Source organism: Planococcus citri, chromosome 5, assembly GCF_950023065.1.
Source record: "Planococcus citri chromosome 5, ihPlaCitr1.1, whole genome shotgun sequence".
Taxonomy (NCBI): Eukaryota; Metazoa; Arthropoda; class Insecta; order Hemiptera; family Pseudococcidae; genus Planococcus; species Planococcus citri.
This window is the reverse complement of record NC_088681.1, coordinates 20,595,818-20,619,818: the sequence shown is the minus strand read 5'-3', so window position 1 is coordinate 20,619,818 and position 24,001 is coordinate 20,595,818. Positions and strand designations below refer to the sequence as shown.

The 24,001-nt window shown below is 34.7% G+C and overlaps 1 protein-coding gene and 1 long non-coding RNA gene across 2 annotated transcripts in view; one reads left to right on the top strand and one right to left on the bottom strand.

The window, feature by feature from the left end:
- LOC135848176 (uncharacterized) overlaps positions 1 to 24,001 on the bottom strand; it is a 185,438-nt gene that overhangs the window by 151,025 nt on the left and 10,412 nt on the right. Inside the window, exon 2 of the long non-coding RNA XR_010559323.1 lies at positions 15,452 to 15,514. This is a non-coding gene — a long non-coding RNA (uncharacterized LOC135848176). The remainder of the gene's footprint in view (positions 1 to 15,451; positions 15,515 to 24,001) is intronic.
- The window catches only part of LOC135848172 (uncharacterized), a 60,127-nt gene that overhangs the window by 33,317 nt on the left and 2,809 nt on the right, over positions 1 to 24,001 (top strand). The window contains exons 2-8 of the mRNA XM_065367984.1: positions 3,237 to 3,336; positions 9,688 to 10,448; positions 11,016 to 11,253; positions 19,948 to 20,127; positions 20,220 to 20,343; positions 20,470 to 20,779; positions 23,724 to 23,962. Of these exons, the coding sequence (XP_065224056.1) occupies positions 3,237 to 3,336; positions 9,688 to 10,448; positions 11,016 to 11,253; positions 19,948 to 20,127; positions 20,220 to 20,343; positions 20,470 to 20,779; positions 23,724 to 23,962 (1,952 nt within the window). The remainder of the gene's footprint in view (positions 1 to 3,236; positions 3,337 to 9,687; positions 10,449 to 11,015; positions 11,254 to 19,947; positions 20,128 to 20,219; positions 20,344 to 20,469; positions 20,780 to 23,723; positions 23,963 to 24,001) is intronic.

Here is a 24,001-nt window from a genome sequence, read left to right as displayed (position 1 = left end):
CATTATCCACAAAGGAGTTGATTCAACTACGTTTACGATCATTGATTAAGTAAAATTGACATTATTTTCAAAAACTATGATGGAAATGCTGATGGTCGCCATTGCTGTCTACATAGGTATTTTGTATCCACAGTCAGGTGCAAGATTTCGATATTGTATTGTAGATACTTTTATAGACCTTATGATTGATATTGAAATTCAGGTCGTCTTGTTGATCCAAAGTTGATATCGACTATAAGATCGACAAAAGCATCTACAAAATGTTGATCTTGTAGGCTATAGTTACTCCCAGTTGGCAAAATGGCATTTTTTAGACAGTGCATTCTGAATAGGGATATGACCACATATCAGTAAGATTGTAGTCAGATTGTAGTCAGATTGTAGTCAGATTGTAGTCAGATTGTATTTTCTGACTGCCAAAACGGCAATATCTGACTGTGGTTCTGAGTATGGATCTGATTATGTACCAATCGGGCTTTTGTTGATCTAATAATTGTCATCAACTTTAGCATCAGCAAGACGACCCAAATTTCGATATCGATTATAGGGTCTACAAAAGTATCTATAAAATGTCGTCATTGAGTAGATACTTCTGTAGATCTTGTAATTGACATCAACGATCTGGTTAATATTGATGAAGAAGTTGATGTCAATTACAAGATCCATAAAATATTTTTATAATTTTCGAAGTGTTGTCGAGTCATTTGTTGATGTCTGAGTCGACAATACAATGAGAAAAATTTTCCAAGTCCAGAATAAGATGGACTGAATATTCTTTTAAGGTCTATTCACTCAACAGCGGCAATGGTCTAGTGGTTAGAGAATGTGACAGAAGTGAGTGACAACCTAGGTTTGGTCCCTAACCAAGGCAAATTCTTTTCTCTCAAAAAAATTTTTTAGGGTGAAATATTTTTCAGAATAATTTTACTTGAATCAAAAAAAGAGTTTTGGGCACATTTCGCACATTTTCAATCAAAATTTGCCTCTTTTACATTTGAAAAAATCACACCAATGTCGAGACAAAATATGAAGGGAGACAACAGTCGACTTTGAAAGTTATCAACTTCTCACTCTTCATCAGTGCTGTGAGAACGCGGAAGTGCTCGTTCCCATTCCCGTTCTTTGTTCTCACAATAAAGAACGCCGTTCTTTGTTCCTTATCACTCCCAAAAATCTAACACCTCGTTCCTGTTCCTAGTTCTTATGCTTCATAAGCAGAAGCGTTCCTGTTCCCGTTCCCGTTCTCGTTCTCAATCAAATTTCCAAAATTTACGTTCCTGTGTTCCCGTTCCCGTTCCCAATAGGGTTCTGTGGTACAAGCGAAGCCATTTTTGATGGAAATTTTTTCATTTTCTTCTATTGTACCCAAAAACTACTAAAAGTTTGTGGAAAAAGCATATTTTTTCCTATTTTTCAGAGTTTTGGGAGGTAATTTGAGAACCCTGAAAGAACATCAAAGAATGCCAAATTAGCACTCCGTTCCCGTTCCCTTTCTCGTTCTCACAAATTTAATGTTCTCGTTCTCAATAAGAACGTTCTTGAAGAGGATTTGTGTGATTATCCGTTCGTTCTTTGAAGGAAATTTGAAAAGTTGCGTTCTTTATGCGTTCCCATTCCCGTTTTCATTCGTTCTCACAGCACTGCTCTTCATGTATCGACATTGGTGTCGACAAATGGTTGTGTCAACAAGTGATGGATTAGAGATCTCATCTTTTCCATCGACTTTGCCATCGCTTGTGCTATGCGGGTATTCATTTTGGGATTGTATTCGTTTCGGGATTCGTTCTTCTAAATTATCATTTCGGCTTTGGGATTCGTTTTGGGATTGAAAAAATTCCCTATTGACAAAATTATGCTGAAAAGCATGCATAACAGTGCGTGATTTTGGACTGATGTTAAAGCGTGCATTATCGTGTTAAAAATGTACATTTTCGCATGCTAAACAGAAGCAATCTAGCAACCAAGTATTTTCTAAAATGCACCAGTGAGTAAAAATTTTTCCAAGTCTTAAGTCCAAAAATTGATAACATTTATGCAAAAATAACCTCTAATCTATTAAGCTGCGAGGTGGCGGAGTGAGTTAAGCGGCTGCTCATCGCAGGAACCTGGAATCGATCCCCACACGCTCCGGAAATTTTTTAATTTTTTTTCAACTTTTTTGAAAAAATTATCTATTAGAATGTCTTAAAATTCACAATCAATTGGTAGATAGTATTGCCAGTGAGTTTGAGCAATTTTTCTGCTAAAATTTCCGCACTTTTTGTACATACATATTTTGGTTTACTTTTAAGGTTTTAAGCATGCTATTCACTGGCTGAATAGCATGCGATTTTTTGGAAAAAGTCCAAATTCACGCACATTGAGTGTGATATGCAAAAAAGCATGCATTTCAGCATGTTGTACGCACAATTTTTGTCAACAGGGTTGTTTCAGATCCGGGTTGAATCGATTTTGGTTTCGAGATTTCCATTTCAACTAATTTTAAACCCAAATTGACCAATGGACCCTGCAAGGGGTCTACAAAATGGGACGTTTTGACATGGGGAATCCGATGGTATAATTAGTTTAACGTTTAATTTTTATTCTTAATCTGAATGAATGATGATAAATGACGTAAAATGATTTCTATAACTTTTGCGAACACACGTGCCATTCGAGTCGAACACATGTTCTGCCCTGTTCGAATCAATGTTACCTATACAAAGCGGCAAAATTTCAAACAATGTTCTTGTCAAATAAGTACTACATACTAGCACAACTCGTGCTCTCGATTAATGAATTAAACATTAGCGCCTGCGCCTTCTAATATCTCCGCATGTGTAATGGTACAAGTCACCTATTCGAGTAAATAACAGGTTAGTGGTTTATACAGTTCCTGTGTTCTGAACCAGGTGTAATAAGTACACATGATAATATCAGATTTAAAATCTGGTTACATCTTGCGTATATGGGATATGGGATAAGAATAAGATACTCGCGTACCTATGTACTAAATCGTGCCTACATATTTCAATTTCGATTAATCATACTCGTGCGAGTATCTCTCTCTCTCTCGATTACGAATCCATAGTATTCAACTGACAATACTTACTTACGCTCGCTTGTAAAAGCAAATCCGAAAATAATGTGCTGGGAAATGATAATTTTACGACTTTATGAATGGTGCTTTATGAAAGTTAATTCGTTAAGCTAAACGATTTTAATATACTAATAAATTGTTTATTGTTCGGTTACAGGTGAAGGCGAGCGTTCGGTACGATTATTTTCCAAACAGAAATGTGATATTTGCATGCTTCGTTATAACGCTGTGCATTTCGTCGATTTCATGTATACAAAGTGAGTACCTCACCTTTTGAATGTTCTAGCTGTTTCTACTACTCGCTTCAGGAGGAAGTAATTACATAGCGAAATTAATTGGAAAACAATTACAGATACCTATTCTTAAAAAAAAGGAGGTTGGAGAGACATAAAATATGAACCACACACAATGATCCTTCAGTTTTTGACATTTTACAAATTTCTACTAGAAAATTTAAACAGGTGCTGAGTAGGTAGAATCTCCAGCATCGAAAAATTGCAACTTTCTTCAAATTCGAACCAATTGAAGAAATAAACAGAATATGCTCAGTCGAAATATAAATCATCGCATCTCGGTCTTTATCGTCTCCATCAATCACACTCGTCATTTCTAACTCGTGCACTTTTATTAATTAACTTATACGCAACGATATCTAGGTAACATCGCTGTTTTATCAAAGTATACCTACATCGAATTGCAAAACCGTGACAATGTACCATTTCGTAATGTCACTTTACCGCAATTTAATTCGCTCATTTCGAGCTATTCGCACGCGAAAATGCATCCTTTTTTATCGGACGAAATCGCCCATGAAAAAGCAGCAAAAAATTACACATCATACTCGTACAGCCGACTGAGAAACCCATGCTAGATAAAAATCTAACGGTCATTTGTCGAGCTTACAACTGCATTAGCATCACGATTACGTAAGCATCTCGTAGCGTATACTAGGTACAATCTTCGTTAAGCTTTTAAGAAATCTTTCCTGAACTGAATACTCCTATCCTACAACTACAACAGATTACAGGTATCATTGGGTATCAGAGGTAGAGAAAAAAAAGAAGGAAAAAAAATTCCACGCGCACATGTAATTTTTAATTATCAATAGCGTCCGTTTACTTTTGTTCGAAGAAAGTACCTAGTCAACTTGCTTTACTGTTAAGTGAAAGTGAAACATATATCATCATTTCAGTAGGTAATATACACAGTATCTCGACGCGAGCATGGATACTTATACCACGACTTAATGATACTAAGTACCTATACTCGAATATCTTCTACATAATAAGTTGCAAGAAAATCCTCAGCTCTATCGCAGTCGAGCCAACATCGTCTATCCTTTTTTTTTGCCGTCGAATATCGACGCTATTAATTTATCTGCAGCTGATGTATTAAAAGAGCCATTTAAACGTCATATTATGGCACTTTTTTTCGGCTGATATTTCATCGGTTCTCCCAGTCTGATGCGACTGGTGCGGCGCTGCTCGTCGATCGTTTCGGTAAAATTATCACAGAAGATGAGAAGACGAGGTATCGCCGTTAATACCGGATAATTGCGTCGCGAATGGTTCATCGAGTCTGTGCCGTTATTCGATTTGCTAATTAAGAGGAGGAATTTTCCACGATTAGCGATGATGATATCGCAATAATCCTATAACTACCTTTATTTATATTTTATTAATTTGTTAACATCCGCAATGTTCCAACATCCGACAAGTCATACCGGTACATACCATCTTCAGAAATATTGATGGAGTCGATGGATTTTTAGCATAGTACTTCTCACGTCAAGTATCTCATTCTCAGATTAGATTGGATTGGTTTTTAATGGAGCGAACGAGTTGGACTGGATGGCAAAAGTAGGTAAGAAAAACGGTCACAACACAGAAATTCAGGAAGATGTACTCGTACATATGACCACCCAGTGACCAGCCACAAGATGAGCATATCGTTAAGATAGGCAATCAAAAAATTTTATTTCATTCTTGGTGCAGAAAATTTTTCGATTTCGAATGGATTTTTTCTATTTTTGGTTATTTTAATGGAGATGGACTAATCAACAAGGATGAAAGCCGAGCAGAAAGTTTCATTTTTCCAAGTCAAAAGTTTCATTTTTTTGGCGTTTTTAAAGGCTTTTTTACAGACTTGAATTCTCTAAATTCAGAAGAAACAAAAAAATGAAAAAAAAAAAATTAATTCAATTTTATTTTAATGCAATTTAATGAAATGAAAAAAAAAGAAAATAATTCTAGCAATGAATGTTCTCTTTCTCCACCATCATTAATTATGAAATGAACGTACCTGATCTAATTTGGAATTCCCTTTTTTTTTGTAAATTGATGGTGTATCAGCTACTCGTAAAAGTTTAAAATCAAAAGTATAAAGCTAAAAGCTTAATGAAATATAGCTGAAAGCTGTTAAATTGAAAATATAAAGGAAAGCCATTGGGAGCCGAAAGTTTGGATAAGGCAAGCCGTAAAAATCGAGATAGCCGAAAGCTAAAGCCAAAAGTTTCAATTTTGAAATTTCAAGCTAAAAGCCAAAAGCTGAAGTTTTATTCTAAGGGTTTTCATCCCTGCTCATGAGATCCAGTTTGCTATCAAACTTTGCTTTTTATTAAAAATTCTCTTCTAGAAATTATTTTCAGAAAAAAGTCCCCACAAGAAAAAAAAAGCTCTTCCAAAGATTATTTGTCACAAAGCGAAATTTGTTCATGAAAATTTAAAAAATAAAATTGTCATTTTTGAAGGAAACTTCTTTTTTGAAAAAAAAATTTTCGGAAGAAACTTCATCAATAAACTTTTTTTTTAACGACGAAGTAGGTATGGTATATAAATCAATTGGGGAGGGGGTGTGTGTGAAAGAGGGACTTATTTAAAGAAGAAAACTTGTGAAAAAATTATGTTTCGTAAACCATTCGTTTTCGACTTCAATTTTTGAAAAAAAGTACAAGGGAAGGGGAGGGAAAGTGAAAAATTTTCAGAGTGCTCTCATTTTTTTTTGCCTCTGGTCCACAATAGCTCTCGGCAGCACTGGGAGGAATTCACTCTTGAACTGCGTTTCTCTGTCTCTAAATCAACAACTGAGATTTTTTAAATAATTCAAAATCAAGATGTCTGCAACAAAACTCCAAAATGAAAAAGCAGGATTTCAGCAGAACCTTTAGCAGGATATTTTTCAAATACTTAACTACTTTTTTTAAAGGTGGGGGGGGGGGTGCAAAATTTTATGCGTCAGTTTTTCGCTTTTCCAATATCTTTGGACATTCCAATTTTTTTTTTCAAAGCAAGGGTGCCAAAAATAGGTATTTTTACCATTCCAATCTTATGTGGGGGAGGGGAGGTCAAAATTACACACGTCAATTTTTCGCTTTTTCAATGTTTTCAGGCATTTAAAAAGTTTTGGGAATGGGCGAAGGGGATGTTAACAATACTTTTAGACATCTTTCAAAACTTTCAACCATGCTTTTGAGCATGTTAAAAATTACATAAATTTTTATCATACCTTTTTAACGCAAAATTGTATGGAAATTTTTCTAATTTTTCATTTTCTTGACGGGAAATTTTGAAAAGCTCTCAAATTTTGAATTTAGAGTTGCAAGTTATAGCAAACGGAGAATTTCGTGAATGAAATCTCAAAATTGTACAAAGAAGGGACGAATTGGAAAATAATTCAAAGTTTGACTGGAAAAAATTAAAAACAAGATATTTGATTTGAAAAAAAAACACAAAAAACAAGGCAATGGGAAGCGCAAACAGAAAGCGGAACTTGCAAGGTTTAGCAAGACTGTCTCAAATTTCAGGTCTTAAAGTTCATTTTAGAATTTTTGGAGAATTTTTCATAATTTAACAAATAATTAAAAAAACTGTTTCAAGACCAATTTTTAAAATTTCTCATAAAACACAAATGTTATACAAAAATAATGGCGAATAATTCATTCAATTTAACGCCCACACAACAACTGCTAGTTTTGGACCATTCTGGAGCCTCCAGCAATTTTTCAATTTTCTCCAGAAACTTCAGAGCACTCTGAGAAGTCCAAAAATGAACTTTGGAAATTAAAACTTCGGTTAAGTAGTGCTTATTGGGTACCCTCTCAGTCATTTTTAGGTGATAATTTCGAAATTCCAGGAGTGCCTGTTCAACAACGATATTTTCACTTGAAAAGTTGATTTTTTTCTGGAATTCGCGAATTGGTCAAAAATTTACTTTAGAACGGACACTCGTCCTGGAATTTCGCGGGAACTGCTTAAAACGGGCAAGTTGAAAATTCGCTGGAGGCTTTCAAAGGTGAAATTGAGATTGTTTTCGAGTCGAAAGTTTCTGGAGAAAATTGAAAAATCGCTGGAGGCTTCGAAATTGTCCAGAAAAACTATGTAATTGTCGATATACAGGAGTTGAATATTAAAAAAATATTCACATTATGGTTCGTTTTGTTTTAAAAAAAAATCATGTTTCACGAAAAAGTTTTAAAATCGTCCTTGAAATAAGTTTTTTTTTAATTTTCAAAAATTCTCCAAAAAATCCAAAATTCAACTCGATTGGACTCCTTTGAGACAATCAAGAAGTATTCAACATCTTCAGGATTTTCACAGTGTCATAAAAAGTGAATTAATTGAGAGGAGGAGGGGAGAAAGGGAGGGGGGTCGACTAAGCTGGAATTATAGACGCTTCATTTTTATGCAATTTCTTTTTGCTACTAGTTTATTTTTGTCCTGTCCATTCATGCTTTATGGCAAAAAGGTGCCAAAAATCTAGTCGATAAATTTACTCTAAAATTCAATTTAGGTACTTATTTTTCAATTGTCGATTTGTTATTAGAATTCAATTAGACTCGAATTTAAAATCAAGGTCATCTCCTTCATTATCATATCAGTTTCTGCGAAGGGTTAGCTGCAGCCATTTGGAGTGTTTGCATCCAGTATCCCAAACTCTGATTAATCACCTTTTTCTAGAGAATCAATAACTAGGTCACTTGTCTTCATGAGAAAATACAATTTTTCTACACCTCGAGGTCAGGCAGATTCCAAAAATTATCAGCGGAGTAGGAAAATTTTGATTTCTTAATTCGTATTTTCCTCAATTTAATAAGCATCTTTCCCCTTCGATTCGCTAGCAAAATGAGCACCACTTTGAAAACATCATTTTCTCACCTGAACATAATTTCTGCCAACACCGAAAAAGCAAGCTGCCTTTTCTGGTCCTCTCTGTCCATTTCTAACTGGCATGACTGGATTCAGATTCATTTCCATCTGCTCACCGTGGTCGTATTAGTCATCATACATTTTAACAAAAAATTAAGCAATTTCGCTCCGAAAATCTTCTACACATCTTCCATCCAAATGATAACCATACGTACATAATTTTCATAAAAACCAGTCTGCGTTTGTGTTTTTCCCCTGCACCGCAGACATCATCGACAAGGTTACCAGCAGCATTTCCAAATAGGTTGCAAAGAAATCTACAACAATCAACGATTTTACGTCTCAGATTTGCAGAGTTTTTTTCCAGAAATGTTCGATCTAAGAAAAAACTACCTCGTACACACAGCACAGTAGCCAAAAGTGACAATTTCGAATGAGAAAAAAAACTAGTTCTTGGAGTAAATTTTGCATACAGCGACATTTTTCGAGTTCAATGTCACCAATAAATATACACAATATAATTTCACCTCGACTCGGACATCTTCGTATAATTATTTATATTATGAAAATTAATCTTGTCCAAGTTCAACGTTTTTTTGCTAATCCACAATAGGTTCTTAGGTTCAAACCTAGTTGAGTAGGTACTTCAAAAATGAGACCATCTTCGCTCATTGTCAAGATCATCTATTCTTTCATTCAGCATGATTGCTCGTTCGACCACTTAACGGTACTTTCTTCGCACATATAAGCCTACGTACTATATTTTAAATACTCGAGTCTTTTGTCTCAAGAGGTTAATTTCCATTTAACGAATTATAAACTATCAGAGAATATCAACGGCGTGATCGTCTCTCGGCGTGCACTTGAACTTGATTCCATATAGCCAGGCTCCATTTGAATGGAACATAAAAGTCATCGTTTCAGACTTTAGTGTGTATGTCGTCACCGTACCTACCTATATTGCTGCGAGCTACACTTGCACATCTTCTTGCTTTCATTCAGGCTATAGTGGGTAGGCATAAATATAAATAAAATTCTCTACATCGACATCGCTCTAATCCACGACTTGGGTTAGCTCAACGTGTTCTTCGGCAAACACCAGACAAAGCCATCATTCGTGACATAAAATCTTCCCATAAGACCGCCGAATAAGTATTGATACTACATAAAATATTGTTTGTCAACTGCAACGCTAATAATAATAATCGAGGTGATAAAAAACGAGATGCGATGACGAAATCAGCGCTGCATAAATACACCTTCGGCGTATTTCGTCTCAGATTATATATATTTGTATACTTGGGAGCAACTTGCCACGAACGACGAGTCCATTACGTAACTTTATTATAGCGGGTAGTTCAGCATCTGTGTATAGTACTCGTATATGAGCAAATAAGCAAACTCGAGAGCACCAACATTAAACAACCTCATCTCATATGACCAACTGTCTGTTTGATTTTTCAGATACTAACGTCAGAAGGCCGCAACATAAACCAATAGTCAGGAATCACCACCATCTGCACCAAGAAGACGACAATACGCACGACAACCGATACATACCACACGTTCACGAGTCTCCATTCGCTTCTTCTTCATCGCCCAGCAGAGGAGACAAAGTACGCCACAATACTCAAAAAAGATACACTTCCAAGCTGCATATGAGCAGCATCGATACATCTTCCAGCATCAATAGACCAATCACCGTACACAGGTATATTCCGAAACCGGACTCGGCCACTGATTCGATCGTCGCTCAGGAAAGCACGCAGAAGGCTACCAGGCTGAGCTGGCGTCGTAAACCGATCGAGATCAGCGTCCAAGAACCCGATCAAGAGACTTCTCCCAGCATCAATCGTAACAATATCCAAAGAAGGATACTGAAACCGAACCAGGGTAATTCGTTACTGGAGAACGAATCGGTCGCCGAAGATGCTCCCAACACGAATCGTATCAAGATACGTCGTCGTATCTCCAAGCCATCGGATCATGTGAATTCGGCCGTCGTCGCTGTACCTGCTGTCGTAGTCGCCGCCAGCGCGAGCGCCAGCAGCACCGAAGATACCAAAGCCAACGAATACGATTCTTCGACTCCGAGTAGATTCAAAATTAAACAGAAACCGAGCTCTGGTACGTCGGTGGCTCTTCGTAAATCTTCCATCGCCACCGTCGTTTCTCCGGCTGCTGACAGCTCAAAAGAAAGCTCATCTTCTAATGACGGATACAAGGTATGATTTTCAGTTTTCTACATATATGAAGGTAGATAGGCATAGGCAAATAGGTAGCATAGCTAAGTGTACCTATACTTTCCAAGCACAACATAAACAACCGTGAAAACTGACGTTCAATTATTATCTCATTGCTCGCTGCTTGGACAACACAACGTTGTAAAATCATTTTACAAGACCTCTTCTCGTCTCTTTCTCTACACCTTCGGAATCACGGCTCAAATAATCACCGCAAATCTGGACTAAACCAACCTTACGAGATACCTATACCTACCACAATAATTCCCATACCATTTGAACAGTCCAGAGCGGCGAGCAGTATTATCTGGGCAACGCGTGGGAATTTTATTTTTATAAATGTATACCTAGTGCTCATTTACAATGTGTACAAACAGTACATTATAGTAATTCAAATGTGTATAAGGTAGACATGAAAGTTAATTAATATCCACTCTGTACTCTGTAACGACCTTTATTATTATTGTATGTGTACCTCGTATTTATATACACTATGTAGATGTACTTTTACGCATTGCATATATAACTTGATCCAATCTCCGTTTATAGATCGTCTGCTACTACACGAACTGGTCTCAATATCGTCCAAAGGTTGGAAAATTCATGCCCGAGGATATAGATGCGAATCTTTGTACGCATATCGTGTTCGCATTCGGTTGGCTCAAAAAAGGACGTCTGTCGCCGTTCGAATCGAACGACGATACCGTCGATGGAAAGCTAGGACTGTACCAACGTATACAGAATCTCAAAAAAGCCAATCCCAAGGTCAAGACTTTGCTCGCCATTGGTAAGTGGTTTTTTGTTCAGTAGGTAATTTTCATTTCATATGGAATTGGATACTTGAAACACGGTGGCACACATTGTGAGAGAGGATAGAATACAAAACAAAATAGAAAGGCCACTCGAGCCTCGAAAATAATATTTTATAATTAACGTGGTCCTTCGGTGATTGAGGGTTGCGTTTCACTTATCAAGGCAGAGAATTTCAATCTTTTTTTTTTCGTGTTCAAAAGCGCTAAAGTAAAAACTTTTTTCGCAGAACGATTAATATTAGTTTGTTTAATATGATAAAATATTTCAAAATGATAAAAACATTAGATAAGTACATTTGTTATAGTTATTTCGGAAGATGTCCAGACTGACGGTTTTAAAGACATTTCTCAGCGAAAACTGAATGAAATTGGATGACTTTTTGGATATGTTGTTCATGAAAGTGCCCTTGAGGCTGCTATGTTGCCCTTTTTTTCAAATTTGGATTTTAAGTTGCCCTTTTTTTCAAATTTGGAATGAAAATTCCAAATTTGTAAAAAAGGGCAACATAGCAGCCTCAAGGGCACTTTCATGAACAACATATCCAAAAATCATCCAATTTCATTCAGTTTTCGCGGAGAAATGTCTTTAAAACAGTCATTCTGGACATCTTCCAAAATAACTAAACAAATGTACTTATCTAATGGTTTTATCATTTTGAAATATTTTATTATATTAAACAAACTAATACTAATCGTGCTGCGCAAAAAGTTTTTACTTCAGCACTTTTGAACACAAAAAAAAAAGATTGAAATTCTCTGCCTTGATAAGTGAAACGCAACCCTCAATCACCGAAGGACCACGTTAAGGTGATCGCGATTTTCATCAAAATGCGAGGAATATTTTGAGGCAGTTTGTTAAAATCTCATACCTACGTGTACGTACCTTTATATGTGGTCGAATTTGACCAGGGGATGAAATTTCCAATTGAACAGGTAATTATGTACTTTTAGAAAAACGAATAAATTAATCTCGGTCTTTCAAATTTTGGGCCAATTACTCTTCATCTCATCTTTCAACTAATCTCAAGCCCCTCATACTTCGGCTACAGGGTGTCTAACAAAATCTGAAAACTAAAAAGAAGGACCTCTTAGAAGGACATTTTCAAAATTGAAAATGTACTGATACCCCCTCCCCTCCCCCATTCATTTTTACAAAATTGCCAAAAAAAAAGCTTCGAAAATTTCATCATTTTTAAAAGAAACAAAAAATAATAATCAAGAAAATACATCAAACAATGGAAATAATCAATTTTGAAGTTTAAAAAAATGAAAAATTCTGAAAATTTGAGTTTTCATTTTTTGCTTGATTTTGATTAAATGACAGAATTTTTTGAAAATTCGGAAAAAGAAGAACGAACCTTCGGCCTTCGGGCAAAAAGACAAAGTTTTCCTGGCCTTCTCGATCGGAGGGATTGTTTTGTTTGAGTATTTTAGCTCGCTACATTTCGAAAATTTTGGAGCACATGGATACTCTTGGACCCCCCTTTCACGCCTCACAGTGGGACCTGAGCAGAATTTAGGAGGAAAAAAGTCCCTTTGAATGTAGTAATTTTGGAATATGTCTGACTAGAAGTATTTTTTAGCGCTGAATCTGAATATGATATCAATTTTTGACTATGGGCATTAGGGGGGTGAAGGGAGGGGAAAAATCATAAAAATAGGCTTAAAAACCAATATGGGTATCCTCATGTATGTTTTTTGAGGCGCTGAATCCGAATTCGATGGTAGTTTTTATCTATGGTCATCAGTGGGTGGGGGAGAGGGGGAGGGAGGGGGTAAAATCATGAAAATAGGCTTAAAAACAAATATGGGTATTCTCATGTATGTTTTTTGAGGCGCCGAATCCGCATTCGATGGTAGTTTTTATCTATGGCCATCAGGGGGTGGGGAGAGGGGGAGGGAGGGGGTAAAATCATGAAAATAGGCTTAAAAACCAATATGGGTATTCTCATATATGTTTTTTGAGGCGCTGAATCCGAATCCAATATTAGTTTTTTGTCTATGGTCATCTGAGGGTGGGAAAAAGGGGGAGGAAAGGGGTAAAATCATAAAATGGGTTTATAAACCAATATGGGTATCCTCATATACGTTTTTTGAGGCGCTGAATTCGAATCCATTATTAGGTTTTGTCCATAGTAATCGGATGTCCAATGGTTTTACAATTTTTTTTTGAATTTTGGCTGAAGAAGGGGCAAGAGAGGAGGTGGAACGGATAGAGAAGCCCAGATCGAAAAACTAAGCGCATATTCGGACTCAGCATCCTCAAAAACATAACAAACGATATGCCACATGGTATTATTTTTTTCAATTTTGGATCATAAAGGGTGGGGGAGGGGGTGGAAAGGGTAGAGAAGGCCAGATCGAAAAACGAAGTCGATATTCGGATTCAGCGTCCCCAAAAACATAACTAACGATACGTCACATGGTATTTAAATTTTTTTTCGATTTTGGATCATAAAGGGGCGGGGGTGGCGGTTCACTACTGTAGGGATACGATGTTTCAAATCGGACATGAAATTTGCATTCAGCACCAAAAAAAAAACAATTTTTACCCCTCAAAAGCTGGATTACCATAGAAAAAGATTTCCTGCCCCCTCCATTTCATTCTGATTCCACCATAGGGGGAGAAGTTGCAAACTTATCTCATTGGTTGAAACAAATTATGAGAAGGTATCAAATTTAGCATCTTTCAAAACCAAAATCATTACACCCCAGCCGGAATTCACCCTAAAAAATTTGAAAAATTAGAAAATTCAGGTACTTGGAAAATCACTAATTTTGATGTATTCTCTAGAAAAAAACGATTTTTGGACACTTATCATGGGAAAAATCAAGTATACGAGAGGTGATTTGGAAACAGCATGAAATTTCGCGTCTTTTGAGCCCAAAACCATTTTTCTGAAAAAATTTTTAGATAGAAAAAAAATGACTAAATATGACAGTTTTTTTTTGCAAAATTTCAACGTTTTTGGCTGCTAAAACCAAAAATTGCAAACCAACTAAAGCTCAGTTGCAAAAAATTTTCGATTCTTTCAAAAGTCTACACTTGGTGTCACATTTTCTTGCATTTGAAATTTTTTTAACTTACATCCCAATTTTTGAAAGCCAAGTTTACCATTTTTTTGAAAATTTCAAAATTACAAATTTTTTCTCCAACTTCAACAGCTTATAATTACATTATAAATAATTGTAAATTCAAAATTAAGTACATTAATAGAATTTACATCCCTTCAGCTTTCATTTCCATGTTTCAGAATTTTCCTACCTACTATTTAACTCACGCAAACTTGAAATGTACAACACCGCGCACTTATCAAAATTACCTTCACCATTTTTCACATTCCTAGAACATTGAAGTTCCTCTATCTGTAATTCCAGGAAAAGTGGGTGGGGCGAGTTTTTAATGATTGTAAGTGTTACTCTAAAGTATTTTCAAGTAGAAAACAGTGGTTTCAGGTGCATCCTCAATTTGACTTTTTTCCTCCTAAATTCTGCTCAGGTCCCACTGTGGCCTCCCCTACAAGATGGAAATTGTTCTAAAAAGTTTGTTCTTCATATACCTATTGTTTTTTGTCAGAGTCAACGAAATCAATACAATGATGGAATATGCAAAAATGACCAAAAACATTGATTTTCAAAATTTGCAGGGGCATTTAAATCTCTCTTCGCAGCCTGCTTCTAGATCTGGGCAAGTTTTCGTGATTTTCAAAAAATTTTGAGGTAGCCAGTAAGTCCTCCAGGCCAAAATTATATGTATGTACTTTGATGTGCACCACTGCACCTTGTACGAATTCTAAGTTTACGGGCAAAAAAGGATAACGAAGACTGCGATTATGCATAATTACCGACTTACATGAATTTTTATCAACTTTGGTCTCAATGATGAGGAAAAGTCTCCTTACTCTCTCCCACTTCCCTCTCCTCATCATTCGAAATACATCGTAAGACAGCGAATACACTGATTGATCCATTAAGCTGTAAATGAAAAAGAAGGCGTGGTGCCTTCTATGATTTCTCATTTTTCTACGAAGGAAGGGGAACATTTTTTGGAATTCCAGTAAAATTATTACACAATTTCGCGATTGATCTAGTTTTATAAAAACTGAACATCCTCTTTCAAAAGGTTATTCTGAATCTTAGAATGCAATACAATTAATAAAAACCAATTCTTACCTGTTGATTCCAACGCGACCATAATTTTTCAAACTGCAGCCTTCAATTCTTTTATCTTCACTACTGAAAGCAAAAAATAAAATAAATAAATTTTATGTCTGTACGTATATCCTACTTTTAATCAATCGACAATCATAGATAAATTCTTAATGATGATAAATTAAATTTTCAGAGATCAAGGAGAGTAGACGTAGCGTTTTTGTGTTAGCAAGCAGATTGAAAATTGCCACATTCTCACACAAATTCTCGTTTACTTGAATTTCGCCATCCTAAAAATGGTCAAAAATTATAGAAAATCGATTCACACAGACCTCGTACTCATTTTTTTCCGAAAAAAAGTGTGCATAACTTCCGTAAACAAAAAAGTTTGAAAAAGCATCCAAAAACTAACCAAAAATGTTTCAAAACGTGAGCAAAGCATTTTTTAATGCATGCAAAAATTAGGCTACAAGAAAAAAAACAGAAAAAACGAAAAAAAAAACATTCTAATTGAAATTTGAAAATAAAACTGGATTGAGACATTGACGATTTCAACAAAAAGTATAAATTTTTGGCAGTCCCCCCCCCCCAAAAGTGAGACTATTTTGCAACTGTTTATTAAAAAACGAGATTTTTTGTCAATTTTTGGTCAAATGCAAGACCTGGAAAATTTTTAGCAAAAGTAGAAGGAATTAATTGCAAAAAATCAACAATTTTTATAAATTTTTGGTTAGAGAAAAACGAGAAGTTTAAAACGTGATTTTTAGCAACTTTTGGTAAAAAAATAAAACTTTTTTGCAGGTATTATTTTTTTTTTTTTGGAAACAAAACTTTCTGGAGCAACTTTCAGGAGAAGAGTGAGATTTTTGATAATTTCTTGGCAAAAAAGCGAAATTTTAGCAATTTTGGTTTTTAAAAAAAAATGAGAGTATAGTTGCCCTTTTTAGGCAAGAAGCAAGACAACAGAACTATGTACCATTGTACCTAACTACTTACAATTAGTAAGACTTCTTATCAATTTCTGGCCAAATGCAAGACTATTAGAACAATTTCAGCAAAATGGCAAAACTTTTCGACAATTTCTGGGAAAAAACGACGTTCTTGACCAATCGTTAGGGAACACCGATACTTTTGGGGATTTTTCTACAAAAAAGCAACAATTTCAAGAATTGTTGGCGAAAAATCAGACCATTTGGCTATTTTGACAGAAGTGAAATTTTTCATCATTCTTTTTTACACAGAAAACGAGGTTCTTACAACAGGTAATACATATCGTATTTCAACAAAATACGGAACTCTTAGCAATTTCTGGCCAAAAAGTGAGACTTTTTTTGATTTTTTTTTTTAAGTGAAAGAATTAAAACTGTTTGGCAATTTTTTGCAATAATCAGCACTTTTCGGGCATTTTTGAAAAAAAGCGAGATATTCGAGTAGTACGATATTTAAATAAGCAAGCCTTAGAAATCTTGCTAAAAAGCGACATTTTTCAAAAAAATTTAGCAAAAAAACTATACTTTTTAGACAGCTTTGCCAAAAAGCAAGAATTCTGACTGTTTTTGGCACATGAAAAATTTTGAATATTATTCTCAATTTTGAAAAATAAAAAAATAAAATCCCATTAACCCTTTGGAGGTTCTCTAGGTTTTCGGGTTAGAAAATTGAAGTGCCTTAATGAGTGTGATAGGGTACCTCGCCCAATTGGCCAAACCACAAAAAAGTCGAGCTTTTGATGAAAAGTTTTATAGGAAAATGAAAGTCTCCAAAAAACACAAATGTGACATTTCCTAAAAAAAAATTGAATGTATGCAGAATTTTTTTTGAAAAAATGAACCAAAAACATGTGTCAAAAACATTGAACAAAAGCACTCTTTCAAGAAATGAAATAAAAATTGAATTGGAAAAAAATAAAAATACAAGGTTGAAAAAAAGTCATCTGGCAGTTCACAAATTCAGCGAGAATCAAATCTTGTTGGCAAAAATGCCTTTGTTTAATGCATGAAGAGAAGAAAAATCTATGCCGCTAAGAGAGGATTTTTTATCAAGTCATAAAATCTTTTAGGAAATCGAGCCGAAATATGGGACAAAATTTAGCAAAATTGCGAGCTTTCTGGCAGGGGGTAACTAATTATGAAAACATTTTCGCCTTTATTCACGAGATGTAGCATAGAATTTTCTTTCATTTTGGGAAAAAATGAGTATTTTATCACTTATTGGAGTATAGGAATATGAAGATGAAGATGAAGAGAAATAGTGAACAAAAACACAAATCCAGAGCGTAAACGAAATGAAAGACTGAACTCGTAGATGAATTTGGATTTTTATTTACTATTTTTACTATTTCTCTTCATCTTCATCTTCATATTCCTATACTCCAATAAATGATAAAATACTCATTTTTTCCCAAAATGAAAGAAAATTCTATGCTACATCTCGTGAATAAAGGCGAAAATGTTTTCATAATTAGTTACCCCCTGCCAGAAAGCTCGCAATTTTGCTAAATTTTGTCCCATATTTCGGCTCGATTTCCTAAAAGATTTTATGACTTGATAAAAAATCCTCTCTTAGCGGCATAGATTTTTCTTCTCTTCATGCATTAAACAAAGGCATTTTTGCCAACAAGATTTGATTCTCGCTGAATTTGTGAACTGCCAGATGACTTTTTTTCAACCTTGTATTTTTATTTTTTTCCAATTCAATTTTTATTTCATTTCTTGAAAGAGTGCTTTTGTTCAATGTTTTTGACACATGTTTTTGGTTCATTTTTTCAAAAAAAATTCTGCATACATTCAATTTTTTTTTAGGAAATGTCACATTTGTGTTTTTTGGAGACTTTCATTTTCCTATAAAACTTTTCATCAAAAGCTCGACTTTTTTGTGGTTTGGCCAATTGGGCGAGGTACCCTATCACACTCATTAAGGCACTTCAATTTTCTAACCCGAAAACCTAGAGAACCTCCAAAGGGTTAAAATATCTGAACTCACAATCACTTTCATGAATTCTTTATTTTTCACGATAATCAATTCGAAAGGGGGATGAGAAGGGGCATAAGAAAATCGGTCACACTACCCACAGTATTTTTTCAGCAAAATCTTCATTTCAAATATTTGTTGGAGAAAAAAGAATGACCGGTGACTGGAGGGGGGTGGGGGGGGGGGAATCAAAAAGAAAAAACCTGGTGCATCACAAAAATAAAGACTTGAAATTATATCTTTCTTGAATTGCATTTCATCACGTAAATTGTGACATTATCATTAAGTACACTTTTTTGTTTTGGGCCTTGGGGTTTACATACTTTTTCTTTAATCGTTTTTCCACTTCACACTGTTGTGTAAATTGTAAAACGTAAAACTTGAAATTCACCTTCAAATTCTAAATGATCAAGAACCATTTTCTAACACACCCTTTTTACTCGGCAGCTCCTTGATCAGTGCCCAATGTCTACCTCATCTCGACAGATCGAGATCGATATTGATTCCAAATCGCTTACATAAATCCCATAATGCATAAATCGTAGATCATTCATGTCAAACAGTGAACCTCCCCGCTCATGTACGAGACGTTTATACTGACACATTTACTAGACCTCCTGTGTAGCGTGTTTATAGTTTTTAAGAATAGGTTTAGGTACTAGCTACTTACTAAGTAGCTAGATAGACAGAGAAGGATTATTAAATAATACCGATAAGAGAGAAAGAACGAAAAAAGAAAGAAAGAAATGTGAAAATTTCTCATATTATGTATATGTATTGCCACCGGTATAACATAATCGATCTCTTTATTGTAATACGCGCGTACCGCGGCAATAACCGGTTTACGTATTGAATTTACGAAACGACCATCGTCGTCGGACGCGTGGCATATTAATTATCGGCTACCTCACCTACAGCTTCTCTCATAACAATGTCGTCGTTATCGTACGAATTTTTCAATTTTTTTCTCTCCTCTTACTCTCTCTCCCTCTTTCAACGACTACTCTTCCTCTGCCTCTGCATCGCGATCCACTCTGCCAATAATCATCATCGTTCGTGATGATGTAATACGAGGAATTGCACAGTAGTAGGTAGACAGATGCGCTTCAATTATTGCGACGCGTCCCACTGTTCCCTGTCCCCCTCCCCACCCAACACTAGTACGTTTTGGGTTTGATTTCGTGCTCCATATATGTAAAGGATGACTTTATCCAGCCTATATAAATGCACTTTTACTCTCGCATTGTCAACCTAGTTCTCATAATACATATTTTACATATTGCTACAATCTATGTAATAAACGCGTAATTATTATCGATTCCACGCGTATCTAACTACCTATGTACTACCTGGGGTTACCTATTTAATATTTCACGAGTTGGTATACGTAGAGCTGATCGTCGATCGTGCATCTCGACTTCAATTAGCAAATTCTTCGCTGAATAAATGGCGAAGATTGATTTTCGATTTCAATTCCTATAATGAGGAAACCCTTTCAAGGTATTTGCCGAATTCTTTAAAACAACTAAATGTATTCTCAATCACAGGTGGATGGACATTCGGAACACAGAAATTCAAAGACATGACTGCTACCAGATATACTCGTCAGACATTTATCTACAGCGCCATTCCATTCTTGAGGACACGTAATTTCGATGGTCTGGATATCGATTGGGAATACCCCAAAGGAACCGATGACAAGAAGAATCTAGTTGCTTTGTTGAAAGGTATACACCGATAGAACTATTCCCTAGCATTTCATTATAAATATCTACACAAAGTCCTGCTGACTTGACTTATTCCTCTGTTGTCATTTCAGAACTCCGCGAAGCTTTCGAAGCTGAATCTCAAGAGGTGAAAAAACCTCGTCTTTTGCTATCCGCTGCCGTACCAGTAGGTCCTGATAACATTAAAGGTGGATACGATGTACCAGCTGTATCCAGGTAAGCAGTTAAGCACGTCTTCACAATATACGAGAAACACACCATCGACTTCTATACCTCTACTCGTATTAAAGCTCGTCTCAATACATTTTTTGTTAATCCTTCTCATTGTATGTGTTATGACAGCTACTTAGATTTCATTAACGTGATGGCTTACGACTTCCACGGTAAATGGGAACGTGAAACTGGTCACAATGCTCCGCTTTATGCGCCGTCTTCCGATTCCGAGTGGAGAAAACAGCTATGCGTCGATCACGCAGCTTCTTTATGGGTACAACTCGGTGCTCCCAAAAATAAACTTATTATTGGTATGCCCACGTATGGACGATCGTTCACTTTATCAAATCCGGCTAATTTCAAAGTAAACGCTCCATCCAGTGGCGGAGGAAAGGCAGGAGAATACACCAAGGAGGGCGGATTCCTTGCCTATTACGAGGTATTTTCTTTTTTTCAACATTTCTTTTCTTCAACATCATCTGTATTAGATTAGATTTAGAATTTTATATAATGTCGTGTACGAGGCTTCCAATTCTTATAGAGTTTAAGCTACAAACTAAAGATATCTCGAATGTTGAGAAATGAGGCACTTTTGGAATAAATTTGAAATTCAGGGTTTCTAACAAAATCTGAAAACTTGAAAGAAGGACCTTAGAAGGACCTTGGAAGGACAAATGACTCCCCCTTCCCCCATCATTTTCACAAAATTGCTCAAAAAAAAAGTTTCAAAAATTTATAATTTTTAAAAGAAGCAAAAAAATGATTAAGAAAATAGATCAAACAAAAATATTTTTATTTTTTGAATTATACATAATGAATTATTTTGACGTTTGAAAAAATGAAAAATTCTGAAAAATTTCATGTTTTGCTCAATTTTGATTTAATTACAGAAATATTTGAAAATTCGGAAAAAAGAAAGACTTTTGCCTGATATTTTTGAAAAGAAGGACGGACTCAAAGGCAAAAGGACAAACTTTTCCTGACTTTTAGACACCCTGAAATTGCACAAAAAAAGTGTTTAAAACGCATTCAAATGACCTAGAACGCTAAAAAAAATAAATTAAAAAAAAGACATTAAAATCACCCAAAATTACCAAAAAGTAATAACATTTTAGCATTTGTCAAAAACAAGTGTGAAAAAGCGTCTAAACCCTTTAATTTTAAAATTCTGTAAAAACACTCAAAAACACAATAAAGTTAGGTACAAAAAATTAGCAAGAAAAGAAAAACGTTACGTACTTGAATGTGAAAAAACTAAAAAAAAAGAGGTACCTATATAATCACTAAAAATCATCAAAACCTGCTAAAATTTCAACGGCAGTTGCCCAAAATGCATAAAAATGTGTTAAAAAAGCATTAAAAATGATGACTAAAAATTACCAAAAACTAATGGAATTTCAAGTATTTCCCCTCCTCCTTCCACCCCTCAAAAAATGTGCGAAAAAAGTCGAGAACCTCTTGAAATGTATCAAAAACACTTGAAAACAACACAAAAAATTAGCAAAATTTTCCCAAAATGCTCGAAGTTTGTTTTTTAAAAGTGTCAAGTTAATAGGTAAGTATGATGTAAAAACACTAAAAAAAACAAACGCATTAAAATCACTGAAAATTACCTAACTCTACTGCTAAAATTTTACTCAAATTTTCCCAAAATGCATAAAAAACTGTTAAAAACTCTTTCAAACGTGGTAAAAACACTCAAAAAAATACATTAACCACCAGCAAAAAATAAACAAAAAGTGATGAAAGTTCTGTAAAATTTGCCAAAAAAATAATGTAAAAATATTCCATAAAAAGCATTTAAATCACTGAAAATTACCATCAACTGATTAAATTTCAAGTATTCTCCCCTCCCCTTCAAAAAAGGTATGAAAAAAGTCGAGAACCTCTTGAAATGCTTCGAAAACACTTCAAAGGGCAAATAAAATCATAAAAATTACAAAAAAATTAATCAAAATTTTCCCAAAATGCTCAATTTTTTTTTTTTTTTGAAAATATATCAAGTTAATATGATGTAAAAACACTAAAAAAAACGCATTAAAATCACTAAAAATTACCCAACTGCTAAAATTTTACTCGAATTTTTCTCCAAAAGCTTGAAAAAACTGTTGAAAATCCCTCTCAAACGTAGTAAAAACATTCAAAAAAACACATTAAAACCAGCAAAAATTAACAAAAAGTGATAAAGTTTTGTAAAATTTCCCAAAAATGCATGAAAATTGTCGAAAATTTATTAAAACGTAAAAACACCCCAAACAGCAATCAAATCACTAAAAAATTGTTTAAAAAATTGAAAATCACACGAAAATTGTCAAATAAAATGCACGACAAAGAATTAAAAGCGTATGAAAATCAGGTAAAAAAATGGTGAAAAACGTGTTAAAATCACTAAAAATTGCCAAAAACTAATGAAATTTCAACAAAATTGGCCAAAAATTCACTTAAAAATCAGTAAAAAGCGTTGAACGATGGAAAATCACTCAATATAGGCAATAAGTCATCAAAAATTGCCATCAACTGCTGAAATTTCAAAGAAACTTGCTCAAAACGCATGAAAAAGTGTTGAAAACGCGTAAAAAATGATGCGAAGGCGCTCGAAAACGGCGTTAAAATCACTAAAAATAATGAAAAAGAGATGAAAATTCTCAAAAATGTTCAAAAAAGTTTTAAACCGCGTTAAAATGAGGTAAAAACTGTTAAAATTTCAATGAAAATTGCCCAAAATCCATGAAAAAGTGTTAAAAATACATTAAAATAATATGTTGAAAAACCTAAGAAAAGGTCATAAAAATACTAAAAAAAAGCACCAGTCTCAACAAAATCACGTGATAAATTTTAATGAAAAGTGTCTGAAGTGCATGAAAAAGTTTTAAAAAGAACAAAAAAGTACTTAATAAAATTACAGAAAATTGGCCACTACTAATAAAAATGCTAAATTTTGACAAATACTTACCTACCCAAATTTTATAATTTTCCCTTTTTATTTTTTTTGTGCATTTTTGAGAATATTTATTGAAATTCTGTCATGTTTTGTTGATTTTGAATGATTTTAATGTATTTTTTTCCCCCATGTTAATTTATCTGCAGTAACTAAGTATTTTATGGAAAATGATTTTTCAAACTATTTACTTACTTCGAAAATTTTTTTTTCAAACTTTTGAAATTATATCATCGTTTTAAAAAATGACCCACTGAAAGAATAATTTTTCGAATCATTTCGCAGTTCGCTCAAGTTAGATTTTATTTCCAAAATTGAAATTGTAACTTGTAAGAAAATTCAAATTCAAAATTTCCGAAATCGAGTTATTATAGTCAGAAATTCAAAACTTCTCGTTCCAAAAATGAAATCCTAACAACTATTTATTTTTTCAAAAACACCACAGATATGTGAAATGCTCAAGAACGGGGCCACTTACGTCTGGGACGATGAAATGAAAGTACCCTACGCGGTCGCTGGCGATCAATGGGTTGGCTTCGACGACGAGCGATCCATTCGTAATAAAATGCGATGGCTTAAAACAAGCGGATACGGAGGTGCCATGGTCTGGTCAGTGGATATGGATGATTTCACAGGCACAATTTGCGGTGGCAATGTCAAGTATCCTTTGATAGGAGCTATAAGGCAAGTATTCCCTTTCCCAAACACACCTAATAGTACATA